A 26,035-nucleotide genomic window follows, 5' to 3' on the forward strand; every position below is an offset into this window, starting at 1 on the left:
TGGTGCAATCTCTCCTTTTTATTACGTTCGACTATCACATTTGTGACAAATTATAAAATGAAACACTCGTAATATCTGAAATGAAAGACTGAAAAAGAAAAAATAAAGGAAAAAAAAAATCACACTAAATCATTTTATTAATTTTCTAATAACACTACAGTTTGTCATATTCTTCCTTTTTGTTTTACTCTTTCTAGAACAATTCTAAAGTTGAGGTATAAAAGGAGTTCATACAGACTCACAGGTCTGAAAACAGTGGGGGTTATATACAAGAGAAATGGAAAGACAGAGGTAGAGAGGGGTAAATACAAGGGGAAGAGGAGAGATACAAATATACTAATGAAAACAAAAGGTTTCAGAAACCATTTGGTGCTGTGGAAGTATTTGCCACTTACGATTTAAACATTAACAGTAAAATAAAGTCTGGTTATATATATATATAAAGTCAAGTGTATATGCATGAATATTATTGCAGTAGTTATTTTTAAAGTGGGGAATGACAAATTGTAAACCATTGGCTTTACTGGGAAAGTTTGTCCTCTGCTCCAGGCGGCAACTAAAGTAATTAGTAAAATATAATCACGTCCTTTCAGCTGGATGTGAATGTACGGTAACAGAATTATACATTGCGAGCTCAAATGCATTTCCTCATCATGTACTGATACATTTCAAGTTCTTTGCCCAATAATTAACCACATTAAATGTACCTATTCAATAGTTTCTAAAACATTTAGCCACCTCTGATCTCAAAATATTGCTGCGTGTGGAAAACTGCAAAAACTGAAGCTAATAGGATCCATAGATCTATATGGCAAAATACACACAATAGTCCATCCACAGCACCAACGGGTACGTCTGTAAACCCCACATTGCCACCCGGTTATGTAACAAAAGTACTAAATAATATTCAAAATTGATAGTTATTGTGAATCCTGTGACAAAGGCCAAATAAAACTGGCATCGCAACCAAAACATCAAAGTTTATAAAAGAAGAAAAAAAAATACTGAAACATTACACAAACTGTACAGTGACATCCATTACAACAGGTAGAAAAAGGAAGGGGCATGATCATTTGGTGTGGCGATAACGTTATAAGATACAGTCGTATGAACTGCGATGAGTAAAAACAAGTAAATAGATGCAGGATATCACATGTGAGCAGCTCATGAGCTTTTGTTCTGTAACATATGGTCTCGACTGACACTTAAATCTTCATAAGGCTTTACCTTACTATCAAAATGCTTTGTTATTCACATAACCGTTAATGTATAAAAAAGTTCCAAAGAATTAAAATCCCCCCCAAAATGTAGCATGTTGGTCTTAAACACGAGTCAAGAGTTGTACTACACTTAGCGCTTCCTCTTTTTTTTGGTAACAGAGAGAAGCCGTCGCCCAGCTGGCCACATAAGTAAAAACTAGATATTTGTGGGTTTACCGGAAGGTATTAAAAGGAAGAGTGAGGGGGGGGAGGGAGGATCCCTTCTATGCTCACAATCAAATGACAGGCCTCACTCCATCCTTCCCCCCCCCACCTCCCCCACAAAAAAAGCTTGAGTTATGACAACACCACACAAGAGACACAGATACAAATATAATTCCCTCCTCTCCTCCAACTGAAAAGGTTGCTGTGCACCGACTTTAGAGAGACACACACACACAGAGTAGCATTATTACATCGCTGAACGTGGCATTTTTGGTTTTTGGTACAACAGAAGGTTGCAGTGTGTCGCCGTGGGCTCACCAGCTTATAAAGTTTTTCCACACGGGGCGATCTGAGCTGAAGCCGGCGAGTCGTTGGCTGGCGGCGAGCAGCCGCGCTCTCCGACGCTGACTAAAGGTGAGAGGGCCGGTTAGACCAGGACGTCCCAAGAACACTGTACACACGCCCACACAGAGACACACACATCAGAGCAATACATGATGCACTTTTCCTTTTTGGTCTGACTGTAATAATTATACCCTTTATTCTTTTTTTTTTTGTTAATAAAAACGAAGCTAGAAACTTGGAAGGTTAAATGAAAACAATAATATCACGCCTAAAAGTCCTACATGCATGGAAGACAGTCACTTTTCTAAATTCATGTCACATTTGTCCCCCAATAACACATCAATGCCCCACAATCTTTCCACCCTCCTAACGTCATCCAGATGCTTTATTGAGCTCATTTTTGGTGGCGGCTGGTGCATTCTTGGTGAAACAGCATTAGAAAATAGCCTACAATCAAATAAAGTAGTGGACAGAAAGCAAGAAGTAAAGTCTACAAGCCATCTACCAACACCCCCTATTGGTTAGCAACAAAAAGGGCTATTAGTTACATCCACTCAACCAAAGATATTCTCCTCTCTGCCCTCCCCCCCTCCTCCTCCTCCTCCTCCTCCTACCAGCCCTATTATCACCGTTAGAACAGTGATCTCCTTTACTACCCTTTCACAGGTAGAGACACCCATAACAAGGATGCTAACTGTTGTGCTCGACACATCTTTTGTGTCAGCCCACTATGAAAACGACGATGAAAGGTTGTGGTGTGTGTGTGTTATGGATCTCAGTTATTCACTTATTCACAAGCCATAAAGGACTCCAGGGTATTTCAGTGTCTCGTGTTTGAGTTGGCAGAGGGTGATCTCGTAGGGACAGATGTTGAGAACTACTTGGGCAGCACTTTGGTAAGAGCAAGGTGAGCAGAACTCCCCCGGTGATCCGTATCGATAGTTTGGCTGTCAAACGCAGAGGCTGCAAGAGATACAGGCGATCACGCACAGTTTTCCAAAGCAAAGGGCTGAGTGTGGAGGCCGACGGCACATGGATAAGCGGTGGGAGTACTGTGTGAAGTTAACGTGCATATACACAATGTGCAGACATCGTGACCATCTACGCAGCTGGGTCAGTGGTTTTCAAAAGGTCCGTGATAGTAAACAGGTTTTTTTCTTATCAGTCTCAGCATCAGTAAGCTCCACCCCGGCCTTATTCGGAGTTACGGAGCTTCGAGCATTGAAGTGGAGCTGTTGGGAGGAGGGAGAACTCCTAACTGCTCTGCCGCTGTCCCAGCACAGTGTGTGTGTGTGCGTGCGTGCGTGTGTGGGTGTGTGTGTGTGTTTTTGAAATGCGAGCACGGCCATGTGCTGCTGTCCAGTTGAGAGACGAGGGAATAGAGAAAAATTAAGACAGAAGATGGTGGTCGGAGCGGACCGCAGTGGAAATGCAGCGATGGCCGGGAGAGCCACCGAATCAATTGGAGGTGTCGGAGTGGACGCTGCCAGGAGGACCGGGGGGAGAGGTGACCGGGTGGGGGTTGGTGGTGTCCTGCCAGCTGTTAGCCTGCAAACAGTCAGAAAGCAGAGTGTTCTGCATGAAGGCGTTTTAGAACGAGCTTAGTGATCAGCTTTATTTCTGCTTACAGGCTAAATGATGCAGCTTTAAGATGGCAAACTGGCTGGGGCCCAATGATCTTAGCCACGCGGAAAAACATAAGGAATCACGGAATTTAATGATAGGAATGACATTGCCGTTGGCTCGGCACTCGCTGTTCAATGACGCGAGCCGGGAGGCTTGTGGATGCATCATCAGGCAGCTAAACGCGTGACCTGTCGGCGAGCTGCGGCCAACGAGAGCGTGAGACACGCCGAGGGGACACCGCTAAAATTAGATTATAAAATAAAAACTATTGAACCACTGACTCTTATTTGAAATATTTTCAGTATTATTAAAATTGTCACAAAATGCGCTCACATTTACAAACAACTAAATTCAGAACAATTTAAATGGCAAACACAGAATCTGGTACACTTTCAACAGTTTTTATCGGGCCCTCCTTTAACTAATGGGTACAGATAAAATCGCTATTATTTCAACCGTGTTTTAAGCAATAAAGTAACCACTTTACTCAAAGAGTATGTATGCATGCATTTATATTCATACAACTGGTTCTCTGTTTCGCTCAGGAGAAATCTAGTGGAGATTATTTCGGTTCTTTTTTTTCTTATCTACTTCCCCAATCAAGTGCATGCAAACATTCAGTTATTATAATGTTTTGAACGGTTTCAATTACATTATTTCAGTGTGCCATTTAAATAATTGCTAAATGGAACGTAGATGTAAAAGAAATAATCAAATCCAAGCAAACTGATTAAAGCATATTTATGGTATTCATGGTTTATAGTATCCAGGGTGTTAATGCAGACGTATTAATCAGCTTTAGTTTCTACTCACATCCAGGCAATGAGGGGTGTAGAGGCCACTACCCGACAGCTCCTCATAGCCGCCCGTCAGGTGTGTAGCACGGTGCAGGGTATCCACCTTCAAGAGACCAAACACACACAACATGTAGCAGTTACTCAACTTCATCTTAACCACAGCCTGGACCGAGGAATGTCCTCAAATATCTGCTTGGTGCTTTAGAGCCGCTCAGTTTAACGGACCGCTCTGCTGCTAGTGACCTTGTTTTGATTAATAACGGTTGTTATTCAGTCAGTGCAATCACTGAATATTGTTGCTTGCCTCCCCTATTAACGTCACGACTCTCGATTAAAACAGTGTTAATCTAATTTAAACAAAATGACAGACTGCAACTGAACTACAGTCTTGTATTGTGGTTTAGGATTTATCTATTTTCTATATTGTGCTAAACAGCAGAAATATGTGAACTCCTCCAGAAAAACATGTTTGAGGACATCTACATTAGATGGGGAACATAAGGAGAGATAGGATGGAGCAATGTGTGGAAAAGGAAGGAAAACAAGGACTACAAAGGCGGGGGGGGTGGAGGATATTCCAGCTCGATGTTGACAACTACAAGCGTCTCAGGGACGGCCTTGGGATCTCTAGAAGAACGTACAACAAACTGACATTACTCCTCTAGAGTGGAGCCATAAGCCTCTCAGGGCAAAGAAGGGTTGTGTGTTTTCTTCGGGTAGGAGTGGACGGGGTCACGGGTAAAGTCAGGACGGGATCTCAGGGCAAAAGGAGCTACGCTAAGGGTAGCTATCCAGGGATTCTGGGTGGGGGGGGGGATCAACGGCATTGAGGTCAACTCTTCAGCCGTCCTCAGTGCATACCTGCGGCTGTAGAGAGGGGGCGATGTTGAGACCCTCCCCGTTGAGGGAACGCAGGCTGAGGTAGGCGTCGCCTGTGTTAGGCAAACTGTATGACACCGGTGACCCTGCAGGCAATATGTATATATATATATCCAATATCCAATCAGCTCAACCACAGGGTCAAAAGGTCACCACTGGTCATGGACATAGACTGAAGAAGAACATTTTAATAACCAGCTTCAATATACGGGTCAATGTTCTCAGCCAGTGTCATTCATCATTTTACAAGCCTGAAGGACTGACTTCAGCTGCACACAGCAACTGCTTAAATGTGTGCCAGCTGGAACAAAAAAAGAACAAAACAAGACATAAGGAGGGGTTTCAAAAGTCAAAAACATAATTTACAGCTGCAGAACCTTCTCTGTGGATTACACTTTGGGGTTTGTATAAAGGAAAAGTTAAGGTGACGCGTTTGGGTTTCCAACAATTGGTGGTTTTGTCCATCGTCGTTGGCTAAAGTCCAGTCGGCTTGGCATTAGTGGCCGACACGAGGGGGTTTCACTTTGTGGGAGAATAAAGGCTGCAGTAAACAGACCGACAGCAGGATTCATTGCTTGTGTTGATGTCAGCTTTATCCACATTCAAATCCCTTCCCACATGAAATAAATGTTTACAACAGAAAGAATTTTCTTTGTAAAGAGAGATAAGATGTACAAAGTGTTTATATGTCTTTAATTATCTGGTAAACATTTGCATACGGTTATTCAGTGAAGTGATTCAATCGGGAGAACCATAAAAGTCATATTGCATCCTTTGCACGTCTCGCACCATAACCATATACATTTGGTTTGATGCACAAAATAAACCGTTTTAACTAAACATAAATTCACTAAGGGCCATTGCACACATGTGCTCATTAGTGACTCACTCTTACTATCTTAAAGCTTTCCGGTTTTCGTGGTCCCAGAGGAGGAAAACGATAATGTTTCCGAGCACCAGAGTCCTAAAATAAAGGGTCAGACAGTCTATCCCGGACAGTCCTTTGTCTGGCTCCCTTGTGCCGGGACAATACATTACAATCATTTCCTATTTTGTTATTCAGAATTATTATTTGATGCCAATAATTGAGAGCAAGTTTGCTGACAGAATGTGAAAGTGGGCCCCAACATAAACAGCTGCCCTACTTAAAATGTAAAGATTCATTTTGGTCCAATGGGATTCAGCGGTGTGTCAGACGGCCAGTATGTGTAGAGGAACTGAAAGCTGTCAATAAGAAGTAGTAGTTGTGCGTGGACAAAGAGGAGCACGTAGTACCTGAGTTCGGTGTTGCCGGAGAGTTTGCCTGGCTGGCCTGCGCAGACACATTGGCAGCATCCACCGCCGTTTTGACTGCGTAGAGGTTCGCTTCCTCCTGGAACTTACCGATGTTCTTCTTGTAACGTATTCTCTTGTTGCCAAACCAATTAGAGACCTGGGGGACGGATGGATATCGGATATTCAAATTCTGTGTTTTCTTTGCCTGATCTAGCTTTTGCAACCCCCCTCATAATAGACATATCATCTAGTTCTAGTTCCTCTATTCAGCGTTCTAAAAAATGAAACAGCAAAATGAAACAGCATTTGAAAAGATGCTATAAAAGGAAGTAGTGAAACGGATCTTGAAAAAGAGACGTAACATCAGCTTCAAAATGGTCCTGTATACTAGCGGTGCCCGCAATTCACCTGAGACACAGTGATCCCACACTTTTTGGCCAGTTCCTCCTTGGCTTCCTCGCTGGGGTAAGGGTTGGACAGGTGAGAGTAGAAATACTCGTTCAGCACCTCTGTGGCTTGCTTGTTGAAGTTGCGCCTCTTGCGTCTGACACACACACACAAAGAGGAGAGATTAGGAACAACAAAGTATTGAATGGTGAGTCTTACAAAAAGTCAACATGCTCAGATCACTTCGTCACTCATAGAAAGAATCTGTCATTGCACGCACGCACGCACACGCACACACACACACACACACACACACACACACACACACACACACCTGGCGTCAAGGAAACGTGAGCGCAGAATCATAACGGCCTCGCAGGTGCTCTGTTTGAGCTGCATCTGAATGGAGCTGAACTTGCGGTGGATGATGGCCACCATGCGCTCGATCTCCTTGGGAGAGATGGGTCGCGTGCGAGACTGCTCCCTCAGCAGGTTCATTACATGGTTGGTAAACTCGCTGCAGGCCTGGACCAAAGAGAGAGAGAGAGAGAGGGAGGAGGAGTTGAACACCACCGTAAAAAGATTCTGTCTAGTGCCATGACATGGTTTTGATGAGGACATGCCGCGGCTGTCTGACTCTTCGGAGTCCTGTCATTGATCCTTCATCTTGTCAAAGAAATATCACAACACTTTTCTTGTGAGTGTAGTAAAACTAAAGCCAAAATACAGAAGTGGTTCTCAAAACCACAACAGTAATACACCAGTATGAGTGATAAATGACTCATCTTGTGACAGGGTGAGGCAATGTTTGTTTATAACAACAATGAACTATTTGCATGTGATTCGATTTATTCCATTGTATACTCTAAGTAAAGAACATTGTAAAGGTCTTTAGAGTACATATGCAGGCACAATGAGAAGGGAAGAGTCCAGATGCTGATTCAAACTAGACTGAAGCATTTGTTGTCAAAGAGTATCTACTGGCTGGTGAAAAGTTGAAGTAACCTTGAATACTCTTTGTTTGTATGAATGATACCTGCAGACTCTCAGTTGCCACAAGCCTGATGTGCTTAATGTTCCCTTAATAAATGTTCATTCTGATTATAGTAATTAAAATAACCAAAAACATAAAAACAGTCTACTCTTGTAGTGAGACATTGTTGGAATACAATCCTTAGAAATCACATCTTACCAGTACAACAGTACTGTATATTTTACTGTATAGTTCCCCTCATTTTGTGCAAGAATATAGTTAACAAAGTGACAAAGACCCGATATACAGGAAATTACATTTCTCATTAACTGACTGGCCTAAATATAACCAGTAGGTAAATAAAGGCCAACAGTGCATCCTTTGTCTGCCGCGCACACACCTGCTCGTACTTCTCCAGCTCAGAGTGATAGATCTGGCGGATTTGGGCGAGCTTGGCTCTGTAGTCAGAGTGTTCAATGCTGCTGTCCGTAGGTGAGCCCCCTGCTGCTGCTGCAGCTGCAGCCGCTGCAGCCGATCCTCCACCCTTCTCCGGTCCTGACACGCCCTCCGCTAGCAGCATGTTGTCCAACCGCATGATCTGGGGATCTGGGGGGTCCTCCTCCTGCACACCTCGTATACTCAGCACTGGCCAGAAGGAGAGAGAAAGTACACGAGTTAGGCGGGCAAGGTCAGAATTTACCTTGATATAAAATTGAATATTTTTTCTGCTCTTTCCAGAAGATTGAATATCTGTTGGTTAAAGGTTTTTTTTTTTTAACTGACAGACCAAACAGTCCCCCTCAGGGAGAAGGCTAATACTGTGGGTTCTGGAGGTGCACGGAAAGACACTTTATCACAGCTAAAATTCAAAGAAGTGCAGTCCTGTCAAAACCCAGTCAAGTTTCTCCCCTGAGTCATTGCAATGGGTGCCTGGCTGAATTCTCAATGAGCCTGAACTTCTCTAAATAAGCAGCAGAGGGCAGTGTGGTCCCTCTGTGGCAGGCTGCCAGAGATAAGGGCATGAGGCATGGGACCAGTAATGGGAGTGCATGTGCTGTCACTATGAGCCCCAGTGGCCATAAGTATAGTTATCAGTTGCTGCTCTCCACCACTGCATTATACCAGGACCTCTGTCAGCCTGCAGCGGTGCACCCATCTCTCTCACACACACACACACACACAACTATGTTCCTGAGAAGTTTAGTCCAGACACCCATCTTTTCTTCAGAGCCTAACCCTTTTAAAATTATTATATATTAAAAAAGTAAGGTAGGTTGAAACTATGGTCAAAATCACAATAAACATGTTCAACCATCAATCAATTAATCTTAAAACAAATCACTATAAAATAATTGATGATTAAATTAATTAGTCCTACAGCATATACAAACAGAATTAATAGCACTAGGATATCACTGGTTCAACGTTGTGTACAATAGTGAAAATGTCCAAAAGGGAGTCAACTTTTGATGAATTCAAAACAGCTTTAAAATGTGAGTTGTGGGATATTGGTTCAGTCACAATAGCATTTCCACATGCGTGTTGATTCTGTAACTGGACACTTAATTAAGGAGGCAAAGGCCAATCTAAACAGCTTTGAAACCAGACAGGCTTTTGAAGGCGCCGGGCTAACTATATGGGTGACAAGATTAATCCCAGTGGAAACTGGGTTACACGTTCGTCCTCTTTAAGGATTACGCTAGTTAGTCAAAGCTCATCATCAAAGGTTAGGGGGTGCATGAATGAACTCACTCATTCAGAGCTTTTCTCGCTAGAATAACCTCTAGAATTTTATGATTCTCTGTTTGTGTCAAAGCTGTCCTGAAGTGTCATGTTGGGAGAAAAAGTTTGAAAAAGGGTTTGAGGAGCAGTCCGAGCTAACAAATGAGTAGATGTGAACTACAGTACGAACATATGTGAAAGAAATGAGGGCACAAACACTTTTGCTTAAAGTTTCCAACTGCTTTGGAGCCAGATGAGTTTTTTGCTTTCTCAAACTTCATTTGATAAATGAGTTTGTTCCACCATTTAAGGCCTCTTATTGCAGAGCGTCCAACTTTTCCTCCCCTTTTTTCTTGTTCCTTCTTGCCTTTTTCTTTGCCTCGGCTTAGGTCTCCTCACTCTCCGAGGCACATTCCTGCTCTGCTGCTCCCCCATCTCAGGGCTCAGGAATGCAGCAGACCCAGCCGCCTGAACTAATGACCCTGATTCGCCCATCTCTTTTCCCTCCTCTTTTTCCATTCCTTTCAGTCAGTCACCAGCCATCTCTGCACTTCCTAAACTGATAAACTCTGGCTTATTTATTCATCAACAGACATAAACATCAAGAGGTATTTGTTTTGTACCTGTTGAGTCTACATGATCACGCGGATAATCTGAACTCGGATGGCGGTTTTGTTTGGATTGAACGCGTGGCGTTCTGCGGGAGGTGGGGGGCGTTCTGACCGTTTGCAGTGCGTGGTTGATCTTCACAGTACGGGATTCACTAAGAAGTATAACTAACCAACAGCGAAGAAGGCAACTGTGGCTCTTGAAGCTTCTCCCTCCTCCCCTTTGCCCCCACTCCTCATTATGGCCCCCAGCTGTAGCCTAATGCCCCTACATTCCCCTAATTACTCCAATTAAGCTGTGATTACCCACAATTGCACTCATGCACAGTCTAGTGGCCTTGTAGTATTATAGCAGCTGTTGAGTTACGATACTGCGCAAAAAAAAAAAAAACACATGACATTGCTGCAGAATAAAAAATGATTAAAAAGTGTCTTCCAGTTACAGACAAGCCATGACACTCCTTAAAGATACGAAGAATAACACAGATCTACAGGTCAGAGCCGGCTGGCTGTTTTGCAAAAATCCAAACAGCGTTTTGATCAACTAGCTTCTCACATCGCCGCTGGGATGTTTCTGTTACTGAGCGACGGAAAAAAAAGGGCTGTAGGTAATGATTTTTTTTTTTTAAGGGAAAAAAAAGCAGATTTAAGTAAGAAGACAGCTTAAGGCGCAAGCCTGCATCCAAAGCTCTTAGAAATCACACTATTATGCACACGCTACCACCCTAGCAGGGCTGTGTGGCATTGAGAGACGGAGCGAGCAACATATACTATGAAATATTCAGGCTATCCAGCTGGGCTTTCACTGCATACATAATCATTCTCATTTCTGCACAGCCAACGTGGAAACGGTGTGCAGTGCAGACGACACACAACGCATGAAGCGGTGCAGGTAGGGGTGAACAACCTGCCCAGCAGTGTGGTGCTGTACATTAACTGTAATGCCTTCCACACATAGGGAGAGATAAGACTTAAACGTAGTCAGTATATCATTGCTCAGCTCACAACACAAGCTTTATCCTTGTCTGTCGTTTCCCCTCGCTAGCGTCCCCCTTTTTCACTCTGCCCCCCCCCCAACACGCATCCCCTCCCCCCCTCTCCCTTTCAGCGCACCCCCACCAACGTCCCCCAATGCCCCCCCTCCCTCTGTTCTCCATTTCAGTCGAGTTCTCCATGTGAGCCGCAATCCCTCATGCTGTCAGCCCCCCCCCATCCCTCCCTCCTCTCCCTCTCTCTGTAGACAGACAGGATTAGCATTTTAATTGCATCAGCTCCCTTGGGTATTCTCAGCCTTTCACTGGGAGAGAGCAAGGGAGCGGTAGAGAGAAAGAGAGAGAGAGAGGACAGAGAAGGGGAAAAAAAGGGGGAAAAAGGTAAAGAGAGGAAGGGTAGAAGGAGAACCAAGGAGAATTGAAAAAAGGGAGTCAAAGGAGAAGAAATGTGCGAGAGAGGCGGAGACAGCGAGAGAGAGAGAAATATACAGAATCCAGAGTGCAGACGTACCAGCGAGCCAGAAAGAGAGTAAAGATAGGACTGTGGAAACATCGGCTTTTTCCTTTCATTACCGACGGAGAATTCAGATAGAGAGAATGAGCCGTAGATCGATGAAGTTCACAATGAAATTATGCTACATGAATATGCAAATTCACCTAACAAAAACAAATCTCAACTGCAGCTCTGGAGGTGTGATGAGGTAAAACCCCGCTTACGCATTAAAGCCGTCTGCAGAAGAAGAAAAAGAAAGGTCTAGAAACAGGTCACGGAAAATAGGAACCTTTACAGCGATCACAGAGAACTTTTATTGTGTGTTGATTTTGGCGGTTCCTGTGGACGAAGGCGGCAGTGTTTCAGGTGTTTGACGGTTTGCTAAGCACAGTCCTGGTTCTCCCGGGCCTCCCTTCCTCCTGCGGGCCGGTGTGGATTCGATGTTGATCAGCGAGAAGCCACAGAGCAGCGAGGCGACTGCTAGACACGACAAACCCGGCTTCTGCGCTGGAAGCTGATCTGGTGAACCCGACGATCAGATGAACAGAGATATGCGTTCACTTGAAAGTTGTGCTACATTCTGCTGCTAATTGACAAAATATTTGCGTTAAAATGAGAATTCTATTCTACTCCGGCAGCGTTGCAGCTGCAGAAGTCAGCAATGTATTTCTGTTACAGGTATAGCAGCTCTCCAAAAACATTTCAATAACCTCCTTGCTGTTGGTTAAGTAAACCCGCAATTTAATACGCAGCAGCGTTTTATAGTATTTCCAACATAAGAACTAGTCAATCGTGCGCATTAATTGACGGAAGACACATTTCCGATTAATTGGGCAGAGTGAAAGTGGAAGAGCGAGAAAACCCAAACCCTTTGAGTTTATTATGACCGATAATAACCAACCTTACATGTAAAATGCAAATGTGCTGACATCATTATTAGCCGTCTTTAGTAATATGAGAAGGAACCTTGATGCCAGGGGCACTTTCTTTACAAAATGATATGTTGTAACAGTCAATTAATGTCAACTTTTACTAACAACTTTTTCTGTGCACGGAGTAATTTAATTTTCCATGTTGTTTCGGTAGAATATGTTTCCAAAAAGGCGTTTGTGTAAATCAAATGTTGCCGTAGGGTAATTGCCGAATACACCGTTGAAAATGAAGGATTGTCCGGACATCGATTTTGCCAGATAGATATTGGGTACCACTATATATCTACTGTGACATAAAACGTGTACTTAATTCTGCTGAAATGGCGTTTTTTTGGAGTACAGTCTGCTTAATGAGCCTAATCCATTTGTCCATTGCTACTTTAAGCAGCTCACGCTAATCAGCATCTGTTTGGGTAGAGTGCTCTTGCACACGGCCCCTCACTCTGACACACACACACACACACACACACACACACACACACACACACACACACACACACACACACACACACACACACACACACACACACACACACACACACACACACACACACACACACACACACACACAGTGTGGTCTGATTAAGGTGTGAATTTGAGAACTCACACCTTGTGCAAACACAACATTTCAGTTCAACACATCATTAATCAGCCCTTAATTAACTACAGAAAGAGACTTGGACACTCGAGCGATGACTTGTACCCCCCCCTTGCACGCACGAATACAACGTCACAAAAAGACACAAACACACTAAAGGATTGATCTATTTACGACAAAGCGTGAAAAGGATCTATGACGAATGTTCCTATAACCCTAAAATACACACAAACACATACACACACACACACACCGTATATTGAAAATACATATATTCCAATTCCAATATTCCAATAGTTAATTTTTGATTTTTAACTTCACAAATACCAATCACTTTTCTTTTCTTTTTAAAAATTCTTGCCCATAAAGGTAGAAAAAGAAATGTGTCAAAGTAAGTCACATCATATACAATAAAAAGAGTCAATTAAGAGTTAAACCCCCTAAAATAAAGCATTACACTCAGAAGGTTATGATTTGTGCATTTGCGTCTGTAAAACGTTGGACTTGTGTCCATTTAGTGTGGGACTCGCCAATTCATCCAGATAGACCGTATTTAACAAGTTGTAGAGAATATTGACATTCGTTCGTAGGGTTCAAACGTAAGTCATTGGTGGTCATTTTAGGTGACCATGAAATAGAAGATTATTGGTGTTAATATGGCACTAAAGTGCTTTAACAAATGTGTTTTTTAATGAAATATTGGTGAGCACCGGTCACTACATCACCAACGTAATATCCCCAGACTAGACCTATTCTGCTGCACACAGAGAAAAAAGAAGGGAAGAAGGAAGCAGGAATATGAAATGTCACAGGGGGGAAGAGGAGGACGAAGAGCACCTAGGCAGGAGGCTTGTTAAAGCACTGCAACTTCCCCCAGTCAACTCATCGGGCCAGCTGCCTCCTGTGCTCATTAGCACAGACTCTTAAGGAGCTCCTAAAGACTTTGTGAAAAATGAACGCTCATTTGAGAGGTCGTTAATTTGCACTGTTATGCAAATTAGGTGGCAATTAAGCGATAGATCAGAAGAGCAGTGGCCATTTATAACAAGTGAACAAGCATTATGACACAGTCAGATGGTGCAGGAGAGAGCCGAGGCTACACGGTTAGTTTGCACAGGTCCGATGTAGAAGTTTAGTGTGGTATAAAATCATTGTGTCAATTGTATATCTGTAGTATCAGTAGGGAGAACATTTGGTAAACAAGATTGGTTTTAAAGAAAGGTATTCTTAATTTGCTCTTCCAACCTGTGCACACATAAATTAATAGACATATTATAAACGGATCGAAACACAAACCAACTATGTATCCTCCTAGAATATGGATTCACTCTGCATTAGCAAACAGTATCACTATATAAATCCATCCATCAATACTGATGAAGAGGGCCACACGCTCAGAAGTAGCATGGGCTTTGACATTATAACCATATTCATAGCGTTAAACCCCCTCCCTCACCAGCCCTGATGTTTCCATCTCGCCCCTGCAGTTATGACATGGGGAGAAATACACAAACATACTGTCTGGGACACTAATATGTACCACTGCAGAGGGGTGGAAGGCTCCCATCAATTGTAATTAATCCTTAATTAGTCAGGATTAGGAGCGAGGCTCTGGCACTCTCCCACCCCACCGCCACCAAACTAATGCAATCCAGCTGAGACACATTTACATATCTTTAATTAAAGAGAGGCCTTCTTTTAAGAGTAAAGCCTGAAAGCAATGGGAGAGGCACAGACATGCTGAGAGGAAGAGCAGATGAGATGAAGCGGTAGGAGTCTTCTCGGTGGGCCATCCTTGACCAATACTGTTCACTGATATTTCATTGTTTCTTGTTTTGGGGCTTAAATTCATGGACATTTGTTAATTCAAAATAAAATAACGTGTGCAGAACACGGTGCTTATCCCGTCACTTGGGCCAATTAAAATTCTTCAAATGTCTGTCACCAGTATGCCCGCTGGTTTTATTTGCTGCCCTTTCTAATTAGGTAAGGAACCCCGATGAAATATGGCATGGGTTTTGGGGGTTTTGGGGTTTTCCAGCACTCAAATGGCCAAATGCTTTTGCATTGTTGACCCACGTTTTCCCTCCTCTTCCTATAATCTCTCTTCCTATCTCTGTGAAATACTGACTGACTAAAAAAGCCAAAATCGGAAGCCGTCTTTAAGGTGAACATTTTCCCCCCATCCTAAAAACACTGCAGACAGCCGTTTCCCTCATCAATATACAGAGGTCCAGTTCCTACAGGAATTATACCACATGGGGAAATCACTTGGCCCACACACCATTAGGCCCCCGCTGAAGGTTGGGGCGCGCTACCTCCCCACTTTGGCTTGGGTGGTGGGGGTGGTGGTGGTGTGTCTGTCAGGGCCAGGGGTCTGTGTGATATTAGCCGTCTGCCAATCTGGCTTGGGGAATGGACATCGAGTAATTACTCCTGCTCTTACTGCCTCATCAATCTCCCTGTATCGCTCCTGCAAACCCCCCAACACACTATCTTTTTTTCGTTCTCTTCTGCAGAGAGGCCGGGGGAGAAAAAAAACAATTGAGTGGCAGGACACCACAAAAACAACAGAGAATCTTGAAAAGCCGACGAGATAATCCAGCACCACTGCCTGGTGCTCGTAAATATAAAACTCACTGTTTAAAATAGAATAGCAGAGGATTTGACCGAGGGAAAGGTTGGTGCGGCATTACAAAAGTGGATGACCTGTTCTTGTTTTAAACCAGATAGTAAAACCAACAACGCAGGTTTGGTAGCTTCACATAGCTCACATTTCTACCACAAACTATTTTCATCTTGTTATTGCTTTTGGGTTAAAAGGCAATGTATGCTTTCCATCATAAAAATATAATAAGACTTCCCACAGGTTCCTAACAACTCATAAAAGGTTATGGCTCTATTCCAAATTGGGCTCTTTGAGAACTAATAATAATCAAGTTGCTTTAATGAGGCATGTCATTCACTAGACTTCATGTACTGTGGTCTGTCAAAGCCTGTGCACTACAAACATCTAAATCCATGGTAAAGCTGGAGAGGTTTTTTCCCAAGAGTGCTGCCAACAGGACAACACGTGTGTGCGATATTTTGTTGTCAACCAATGCGAGGCATCTAAAATAAACACACACACAATTTAAATCCGATTCCTAAAAGGTTTCTAGGGTGTGAAATAACACACAGGTGTGACTTTTTATGTTGTTTTTTCTTTGTTGTTTTTACAAATATAATTATGCTGTGATTCAATTAGCTTGTAATTGGAACCATTTTGATGCCAAAATAGTATTTTGTCCTTGCCACAGCAGGGCAAGGACACCACTCAGGTTGTTACTACGTTACGACAACAAAGGAGCATTTGTAACATTTGTTGCTTAATAGCAATATAACCTGATGTGATAGCTTAGTGACTAACTGAAAGGCTTTTGGGATAGTGTATTGGCAGACAGAAAATATATGGATTTCCACTCAGATAAACCTTTCTCTAAAAATCAAGCTCTTACATTTGATGATGATGAACTGATTCAAATCGTATTTGTAACCATTGATAATACCCATGTATTATAAAATACATAATACCCATGTATTATCAATACCCTAACGTATGCTAAACATCTTAGCAGGAATAGCACTGAAAAACACAAACCACAGAGCGAGTTTGTGCAGTAGGCTTAATCTCGCCACTCATCCATCTTCTCATAACGTTAACGGGATGTGATGACGGGTTGTCAGCTAGCTGCTTTGCCATCACACTAGCTGCGTGTTGCTGGCTCTGGCGGCAGGTGCCGACGGGAGATTTTGGTGCTTATATGTGTTTCGAAAAAATAAGACATTTCCATCCAATATTGTTAAAATATCAGTCAAATCAATCTGATGAATAAACTACAAAAGCCTCTCAAAAGTCAGGGGCTGGTCAGATAACGCAAAGGAGCATTGAGTTTCTGTGGGAGAGCCAGAAAGCAGATACCCACGGCCTGAGACAATGTTAGGACACCTAGCAGAGCAATCTACCGGCTGAAGTTAACATCCTGCTGGCTGCTGGCCAGCGTGTACTTGTTATTAAACCCTCACTACTGCTGCGGGATACACGGCCTGTATGGGTGGTGGTTTTTAGATACTTGCATGAGAAAAGAATTGTCTGACATTGATTTGCATTAATAAGGTGTGACACGGAGGTAAGCCATTTCAGTTTTACACAGGTAAGGATCTAGCCACCATCTCTACAAAGCCATCCAGCAGCATTATCTCACAGAGTTGTTTATCAGACAGCTTATCAAGATGAGTGGCAAGTGTTGGGGGTGTGAACTTATCCAACTGAGGGGAGGAGGGAGAGACTCCGAGCTAAAAAAAAACAACAACTGGAAAGCTTTAATGCCGCTTGACGAAAAGTAGTCTTTACTTTTAAATCTGTCCAAAAATAAACAACTGGGTGTTTTCAGGCTTAAAAGAGAAGGACTTCAGCAGGGCGACAGAACAGACTGAGTGAGTGACAGATTCACTGTTGTCGTGTGTAAAGCACCAGGAATGCATAAAAGTAAGAAATGCCTCAAAACATACCCAAACTTAATGAAGAACTTCTGAGAGTAACTGCAGTGGCTTGTGAGAGATTTTGGCATCAGCTGTCCCATTGCACCAAGAGCTATTTTTACAGCAAATACCCATGAGAGCGAGGGGGAACAGAACGGAGTTGAAGCAAAGCCACTGGCTCTCAACTTTGATCATTTTTCTGTCTTTTTCCAATTGCTTACATTTCGTTTTTGGGAGTACATCTTTAATAAACGCATTAAGAGGAATCAAATTTCACGCAGACGGAGGTGGTGTTTAACTCGAGAGCTCAGGACAACGCAGGCACTGTTTTAAAAACGGGAGGGTTTTGGAGAGGGGGCGGGGGGTGGGGTGTGGGGGGGGGGTACTGGCATTTGCGCAGAACATTTCCTTTACAATGAAAACAATCTAACCAACTGCAGCACTCAGAGGAATTCACCTCCCATCCCCCACAACCCACCTCCCGTCCTCCACCATTACATTACCATATCAAAGCCCGGAGTTCAGAGCAAGTCTTCTCTTTCAAGAATGGGAGCGAGGCAAACGGAGGGAGGGAGGGAGGGAGGGGGAAGAGGACAAGACCGAGGCAGTAAGAGTAGACCCAAGACAGAGTTAGCTTTTATCCTTTTTCGGTGTGTGCGCGCCTGTGTGCAAGAGAGACACAGTGCGTATGTGGGTGTGCAGACACAAGTGCATGTTTATTAGTGAAAGAAGACTGCAGAAAATCTGTGGAGATACTATAGGACTACTGATTGGGTCTTCCACAAGCTGCACTGAGGAGAAGCAAAGTCACATTCCAAAGGCACATAATGAGGCCTGCAGGGGGTCTGATGGAGTAGCAGTGAAATGGTAAAGCAGGTACACGGTGCAGATAGGAGGTCACATCGTGGCAGATGGCCAGTAGAGTACATGCGAACCAAAGACCTCTGTAGCTTACGTATGGCATGAATCTTTTGTTAAGCTACATCTATACCCTGTCTGTCTTTTTCTCTGCTCAGCTTATTGCAAAAATACTCAAGACACTCTAGTTTGCTGGGAGACTAAATGTGAAAATCAAAGTGAATGGCATTAGGGTAAATAAGACCACTGGTTGCCTGGGAAACAGTGTACCCTGCCCCATTCACTCTAGCCTTGCCTTTACTTTTGTCCAATCACTGGAGAGCAATAATGCATTATTGACAAATGGCCACAACAGGCAGCAGTGCAGCATTTTCAAATTCTATTTGAACACAAAGAGGTTTGCTGTTAGAAGATACACTGGAAGAGAGAAAAACACAACGCTGAGAGACTTGCAGAGGGAGAGGATTTGAAAACGCACCCCATTTGCACTACCACAACCATTAATCTGCCATCCATCCAATGCCTGCGCCTGCGCTCACACTAGAATCTGTCACATAGCTGACTTGAATAGCTAACAAGATGAGAATAAGAAGCATGTAAACATAGAATAATTCTAGGTGTAAGAGAAAAATTGAGATTTTTATATTGTCAATATAAAAGATAAGAAGATACTGCATTCATATGTGTATCAATTTATTCCCAATACACAATCACCCAACCTGTGTCTTATAGTTGTTTTAATAATGTGGGAGAAAATAACCGCTCTTTGACCTGGAATAGCGTAACAGTTTGACTGTAAAGCAATAACCCCAGTGTAGTTTTCCTATGTGCCTGCTGTCAACTAGTCCAATTCAACCAGCTGTAGCAGCCTGTTGGTTGCACCATCCGAGAAATGCAAAGTGTGTTTCTGAATTCAGTTACTCCGCTTGCCATCGGATAAATAAGTGTGTAAACTCCGGCTGGTCGGCATGTTCTCCAGCAAGTTCTACTGATTCAAGTGTCAAAAAGACACCAATCCACTGAGATTAGTTCCAGTGTAAAGTCTGATCAGCCGTCAAAATAGGTTAGGTTTCTCTAGTCACGAGGACAAAACAACAATCGGTAATGCGTATTACAAATGATGTGTAACCAAAGCATAAACAATACATGCAGCTAAATCACACCCAATAAGGTCAATAGAGTTCTCTGCCAGGCTACTCAAAAGTAACCTGGCGCCAGGTACAAAAGATCTCAACATTGGACTAGAACCGGTGCCGACTGGAAAACAGGAAGATAACGAGTGAAGTAGAAACTCACCCGTCTTTTCTTTGATCTCGCAGAGAACGCTGAAGAGGGCTGGCTTCATTCTGTGACAGTTCAGGGCATGCTTCCTGTAAGAGAGAAGAGGGAATAAGAGAGGGAGAGAGCGAGGAGGATTACGATAAACAGACCTCTATCTCAAGTCATTCCATGTCCTCCCCCATAAAAAGAGGTACAGGAGGTGGATGTGTTATCCATACAGCATTTCAACAGGGCAACACAGCAGGACAGAGCCATGTTGTTTGAATGCACTTTGAGTGGTCCAATGCCACTCAAAGTGCAGAAACAGCCCCGATGAGTCAATCGGAAACTAGGAAGACGTGAATGCTTTGCACTGTGTAATGGTGACAAACCTGAGGTCATGATTACCGAGCACCAGATTCCAGGAGTTAATACACAGTAATCTCATTTCTAAATCTTACAGAAAGACCTGTACCATCAAAGTAGATGGTAACTTGATAAAGCGGATTAGGATTAAGTTTCAATTTAATCAAAAAACATTCTCTTTATTGCCAATTAAAATGAGAAAGGGACAAACTTCTACAGTTCACCGTAATCAAATCAGACTACTACAAATATCCCGCTAATTCAAATGCACCCACACAGGCCCATGTAGCTTACTTCTCCGTTCCTAATATGATCCTAAATGGCACTATAGTCTAAGTGTAATTATTGTTCATCAAGTTCACACATACTCGGACATATGTCTGACATATTATGCCAATAAATGTTTCCTGATATTACACAAGTGCAGAGTGCATATACAAATGCATTTAAAACATTTATTACATTCAGAAAGGCCTAACCCAAGTAAAAAATCCAACTAAGCATGTAATACAAGCATGCTACACCTATCTAGCTTACAATGTTACTTCATTGTTGTGCTTGTCAGAGGGGTGTTGTTTAACTCTAGTAACAGTGTGACTGTTTGCAGTGCCGTCGTAAAATTAGGTTATCTTGTAAAATATATGATTTGGTGTTAACCCTCCATTTTCTAAAACTACTTCTAAAGATTGCAGAAAACACTTTGTATTGATGTGTTCTACTAATAGTTTTACAAATCCCAACAAGTATAGTTTATTGAAAAAACAGGTAACAGTGGTAAAAACATAAATAGGTTATTGAAAAAGTGCAAACGTGAGGAAAAAAACAAAACCAGCAAGGCTTCAGTTTCTGATGAGCATGAATGGGGAAATGAAACAAGTAGAACCTCAGGATCACAACGAAATAAAGCATTTCTTTTCCAAACAACACTGACAACAAGGTGAAAACAACCACAGATGAACATGATTTGGCCACACCTGACCGCAACACCAATTCCAGTTGTGAATGTTCCCTGCAGTATTAATGAGGGGACTATGGTGACGGGCTTATTGTGCTCCCACTGCGGGCCATGGAAGAGTGCCTTTCTGTGAGATTATTCTGTGAGGCGCTTTGATGTAAGAGTTATGTGTCTAGCAATAAATATGTAATGTTGTCCACCAATACTGTCACTGCTGGATTGAGTTGGGGGAGGGCTGCCTTCAGCATGGAGGGTATGAGCAGGAGGGGGAGAAGGAGGTGCTCATGCGGTCCTGTACTGACCTGTGCTGGAAGTTGAGTGGCAGGCCACCCCCTGCCATGCCCCCCCCTGCTCTCCCTCCCTCAGTGGGGTCGTCTGATCCACCCCAATGCGCCGGCGATTCCTCTGGCCAGCATCTGAACATATGGCGACAGGGTGAGAGGATGAGGGTGGATGGTGCGCAGGAAGTGGACTCTGCAACACCGAGTTCTTGCACTGCCCTGACCACTCCCCATCCCAACACACTGCCACCCTGCACGACGAGGCTGTCATGCTCACACCGGAGCCAACACACAGTAACTGTTGGACCATGACCGAGGAGAAGATTTATGTGTGGGTGACAAACTCGGCCAGAGTTAAGTAGGATATGACAAAGACTGTACATTTTGGGTCATGCCAGCTGCTCTGCTCTGTATTGTGGAAAGTATTTGTAACAGACAAAGTGCAGTCTTGAAGTCTGGTTGTTTGATGCTTTTAACCTGAATTAAACCTGAGGAGCAAATTAGCACAGAGCCTAACAATTCCACACGTAATGCAAACTAGTCCATTAGCTAATGATAAACAAAGCTTCAAATGTCTGCATCATATCAACATACCGTCACTGATTATATACGAACTGAGCACACGCCAACAGCAAAGAACTGCACTGTACATGCCACACAATTTGTATCAACTGAACTTCCAGTCGGCTGCATTCGTTTCTAGTATTAATCTTGCACATATATGGCATGAAGAGGACATGCTCTGTGTGGGAGTTTAAATCAATACAAGCACACAGCAAGGACACCTCTGGCACTTCCGAGACAGCCACACCTTTAATTAGTTTTTCAGAGTAGCCTGTTAACGTCCAATAATGGGCCTGCTGGGACTTCCTACACTAAAATGTACCTTTAAAAATTAAAATAACTGAAATACACATTATTTGTTTAGCCATAGATCAACCTTCTATAAATGGTCTTCAGAGGCCACACAGGATTTTCATTTAAAGACAACACATATTAGAATGCAGTAAAAATTTTAAAGCAAAATTATTTGCATGTTAGAAACAGAAACATTTATTTGCAGGTATGTTGGACATACCAAAGGAATTGCAATGGTGGGTGGTGCATATATGGAACAAAGGAGAATAATGTACAGTTTAAATTAATAATAGAATATAAAATAAGATCTAAAATACAAACTAAAAAAACATGCACAGTAAAACAGATACCAAAACTAAACACAGTGTATTCAAAAGTGTCCAAAAGTGTTTGTCAACGAAATAACATCTAATTGAGCCCTCAAAACTTGTATTGAAAAAAAAAGTAATATCCCAGTGTTCATAAGCTGCTGGTAGCATCATCCCTCCCCCTCACCACCATCTCATTAATAGAAACTCGATTTGCGGACAGCTGCAGTCGCGTACACATTATAGGAGAATTGATTGCACCCAGCACACAATGAAAAGGATGAACACCAGGGAGGGAGGGAGCGAAAGAGGAGTGAATTAATTAAGAGAACCAGGTGGTCAAATGTTGGGGTGGAAAATCACTAGCTAATGACACATCACGCCGTGGCCACAGTCTCGCAGTGGACGGTTGTCTATTGTTGAAATACTGTGGCTTCGTCTCAAACTGCTCCTTGAAGCCACATGGCAAATGAGTGCAGGTCAGTTATTCACTGCAACGTATGCTCCTCAAAAATGATGATCCGTAAAATACCTCAAACATAAACAGAAGGTTTAAATGAATGAATGACTTCACGGACAGCACTCGGTCCTTTACAAGGGGACAATTGGGAAACAGCCTTACGGCTCATTTGCATTTCAATGAGCAATGTTATCGTCGTATTAGATGTATGTTGTTCTAATTAGGCTAAACTCATTTGCCATGGCGCTACTTGTTATTTGTTAAAGCTTTTACGATATGACCAATAAACCCGTGTTCCCTCCCAAAACATGCGGCGTTTTAAAAAGCGTTTAGTGTGTTGACGACATATTCTTTGAAGTCACAGCAACTGATTTGGCGTGAAAGCGAAATTTGCGTCACCAACGGGATACGAGCCAATGGAAGGATTAAACAAACTCATAAAATATGTAGGATTTGTTTTCTTTATGCGGGGGCTAATGAAATCCTGTGGCCTGAAAATACTATTTTGTACTAAAAGGTCGATTCCTGGAAACACAGCTTGAACGTTAGTTAAGTAGTTATGCACACTTTAGACGGCCATTATAAAAAGCTCGATAGGATAACTTTTTTTTATTTAACCCTTCATTCGTGTACCAATTATGTAAAAACGTCATCGCCCTTTTTCGAACAAGCGAGCGTGTTTACAAACTACAGCAGACAATAAAAGGACGATTTGAAGTAACAAAGAACCACCTTCCGAACTACAGCAGCACGGTAACGCTCAAGTTACGCTTAATGTAACGCAGGAACCGGTTTAGCAAACGGATTACAGTGTAACGTAAAGTTGCATAAATGTTGAGGTCTCGCATTGCCTTTATCTACGGGAAGGTTGCACACAAAAGCTTGAGCTCTTGAGGAAGGAAAAATAAGACACACACAGCGCACTTTAGCTTAGCTATCATGTGTGGAAAATGGCTCTTCGCCTTTCTTACCTGGCCTGTGCTTCGTCCAGGCTTTCGTCGGTGATGGCCATTATTTGCTGTAAGATATCCCCTATGTCTTGTTGAGGTTGACCGAGGGACTGCTGTTTCCGGACCGAGTCCGGGTCACCGACGTCGGCTTGTGCTAGTCCACCGAGTCCGGTGAGACCCGTCATCATCCTGGTCTGGTCATCCATACTTTGAAAGAAAAAAAAAACTCGCCGTTTCCCTCAGCCGAAGAGCACCCACAAATAGCTAGCCTGTTAGCTAGCCAGCAAAGTGTATCCCACGACAAACCATACGACGCTTCTCGCCGTAACCAACAGCAACGACTAAAAAACAGTTACGGGCTGTTGTCATGAAACGGATCGCGCGGACACGCTTTACATTCGCTGGTGTTTCCCCCCCCCCCCGCACCTCACGTCAATAAACGCGGCCAGGCTAACGTTAGCTAACCACCGAGTGAGAGGCAGCTAGGTTAGTAGCCGCAGCCCAGCAGAAAGGCAGCAGGGACACGCGCGCACGGACTGCGTGAGCTTGCCAACAGCGCCTCGCACATTTTCGAAATTAAAAAAAAAAAAAAAAAATTAACGAGGAATAATAGCAGTAGTCGAACAGCCTTGACCAAACTACAACAACTAAAAAAAGGCCAATTAAAAATTGAAACTATAAATATGACGTGGGTTCAGCGCCGGAGCGTGCGGGTCTGTCGGCTCGCGTTTGCCATTGTTGTTGGTGATGTCGCGCGAGTATGTGGGACGTTCTGTGCTGCGCGAGCTGCGTGCGTCGCGTTGACCATTGAACTCACAGCGCCCCGCAGCAGTGGGTTCATTTAGAAATGCGTCTAATGCAAATACATTTCTACATCAGCTGGTCCAGTGCATCGATTTTATTTATGTAACGCCGCGTTTAAGAGCGCATATCTGTATTATTCCTCCAGGTGACCGGATTTTCCTCTAGTGCGGCCATGACAAATGGATAGCCCCTTACGTCATCAGCATTGCTTGGTAGTATAATCGGTTCAAACCCCTTTCTCGATTAATGTACGGTGAGACTACGTACATGCTATGTTTTCCAAACAAAACTTTTAAATGAATGCTGTTAGGCATTTAAAAGGGGAGAGTGTGCTAGTTGATCTCACTTCAATCACCTTACATACGGTTGTAAACGTGTCAATGATCAAAGTCTCTGCCACTGTACATGTTTTAACGATTGTTTTATTGAGAAAATGCAGCATGGTATGAATTCAACAAGCCACTTCATATTTATATCCTCAAGTGTGTTGAATGAGAGAAAATAAGTAGTGAAATGCATATGCTCACATAGAATCAGTGTAATTTCATAGGTTTTGTGTAAAAGTTAATGACCTTTATACACACACACACACACACACACACACACACACACACACACACACATATATATATATATATATATATATATGTCGTCTTTAAAAGACCAATATTCCACCACAAAGCAAAACAGTCCTACACAAGAATATCATTCTTGTCTTAAACCCCCGATGAATGAAACATCCCATCAGTTTTCGGTATGAAAATGTTGACAGCACAGATTGAAAACAAGTGTCCTTGTTTTTTTGCAAACTGGGCAATTCTGCTGTAGTTTATCACTCAGATCGGAGAGACAGCTTTCCAAGACGAATGGCTGGCTGAATGGATGTGGAGGAGAGCTGCAGCCAGCCTTGCTGTACTGAGAAGAGATGATGGGTGTGCATGAGGGAGTAGGACCAAACTGGCAGTGGTTTATGCTGACTCTCCACACATCCATCTACCACAATCGGGAGATAATCAATCTAAAGTTAGAGACAACAAGAATAGAGAATACAGCGAGCATAAACAGTAATTGCTGTTTGCATGTGCATATAATAGGCTGCAAGTCACAATTCACATTTTCATGTTGTTTACGGGATTTTTAACCCTAAAAAAAGTTTAAACCTACTCCAACCAAAGTTACAATCATATAAAAAGTGGGCAGTTAGATAGAACAAAAAGTGTTCATACATAATAAAAAAAAGAACCATCCTTTTATTTCTTATTTAAAGTAGTTTTCAAACCAGGTGGCTGGTCACACCCAAGGCACCTTTATCCAAATATGGACTGCATTCAAATCAAACATGAATAACATGCCATTTGCCTGG

General features: G+C 42.9%; 1 protein-coding gene across 4 annotated transcripts; it reads right to left on the reverse strand.

Annotated features, from left to right (window-relative positions):
* On the reverse strand, window positions 1–24,862 carry pbx4 (pre-B-cell leukemia transcription factor 4). Of its 4 annotated transcripts, XM_040189872.2 has the most exons (10): window positions 23,890–24,862; window positions 21,314–21,427; window positions 19,727–19,800; window positions 8,107–8,351; window positions 7,068–7,258; window positions 6,755–6,890; window positions 6,347–6,503; window positions 5,054–5,157; window positions 4,209–4,295; window positions 1–3,317 (listed from the first exon to the last, which is right to left on the reverse strand). In XM_040189872.2, exons 1-10 carry the CDS (start codon window positions 24,072–24,074, stop codon window positions 3,228–3,230), a joined length of 1,383 nt encoding a protein of 460 aa, XP_040045806.1. In that variant the 5' UTR covers window positions 24,075–24,862; the 3' UTR covers window positions 1–3,227. The 4 variants fall into 4 exon arrangements, with proteins under 4 accessions (XP_040045806.1, XP_040045802.1, XP_077939786.1 ...); XM_040189868.2 differs by lacking the exon at window positions 5,054–5,157; XM_078083660.1 differs by lacking the exon at window positions 21,314–21,427 and having other exon boundaries at window positions 23,890–24,849.
* Window positions 24,863–26,035: the final 1,173 nt, after the last annotated feature.

The sequence above is a fragment of the Gasterosteus aculeatus genome, chromosome 11 (assembly GCF_964276395.1).
Source record: "Gasterosteus aculeatus chromosome 11, fGasAcu3.hap1.1, whole genome shotgun sequence".
Lineage (NCBI taxonomy): Eukaryota > Metazoa > Chordata > Actinopteri > Perciformes > Gasterosteidae > Gasterosteus > Gasterosteus aculeatus.

What these genes read in the sequence shown, in the direction of transcription:
- pbx4 (XM_040189872.2), bottom strand. Translation starts at nt 24,074, where the DNA reads ATGGATGACCAGACCAGGATGATGACGGGTCTCACCGGACTCGGTGGA. An exon ending in CCACTCAACTTCCAGCACAG is followed by an intron (nt 19,801 to 21,313) that starts GTCAGTACAGGA and finishes TCTCTCTTACAG; the next exon opens with GAAGCATGCCCTGAACTGTC. An exon ending in TCACGTTTCCTTGACGCCAG is followed by an intron (nt 6,891 to 7,067) that starts GTGTGTGTGTGT and finishes TGTGTGTGTCAG; the next exon opens with ACGCAAGAGGCGCAACTTCA.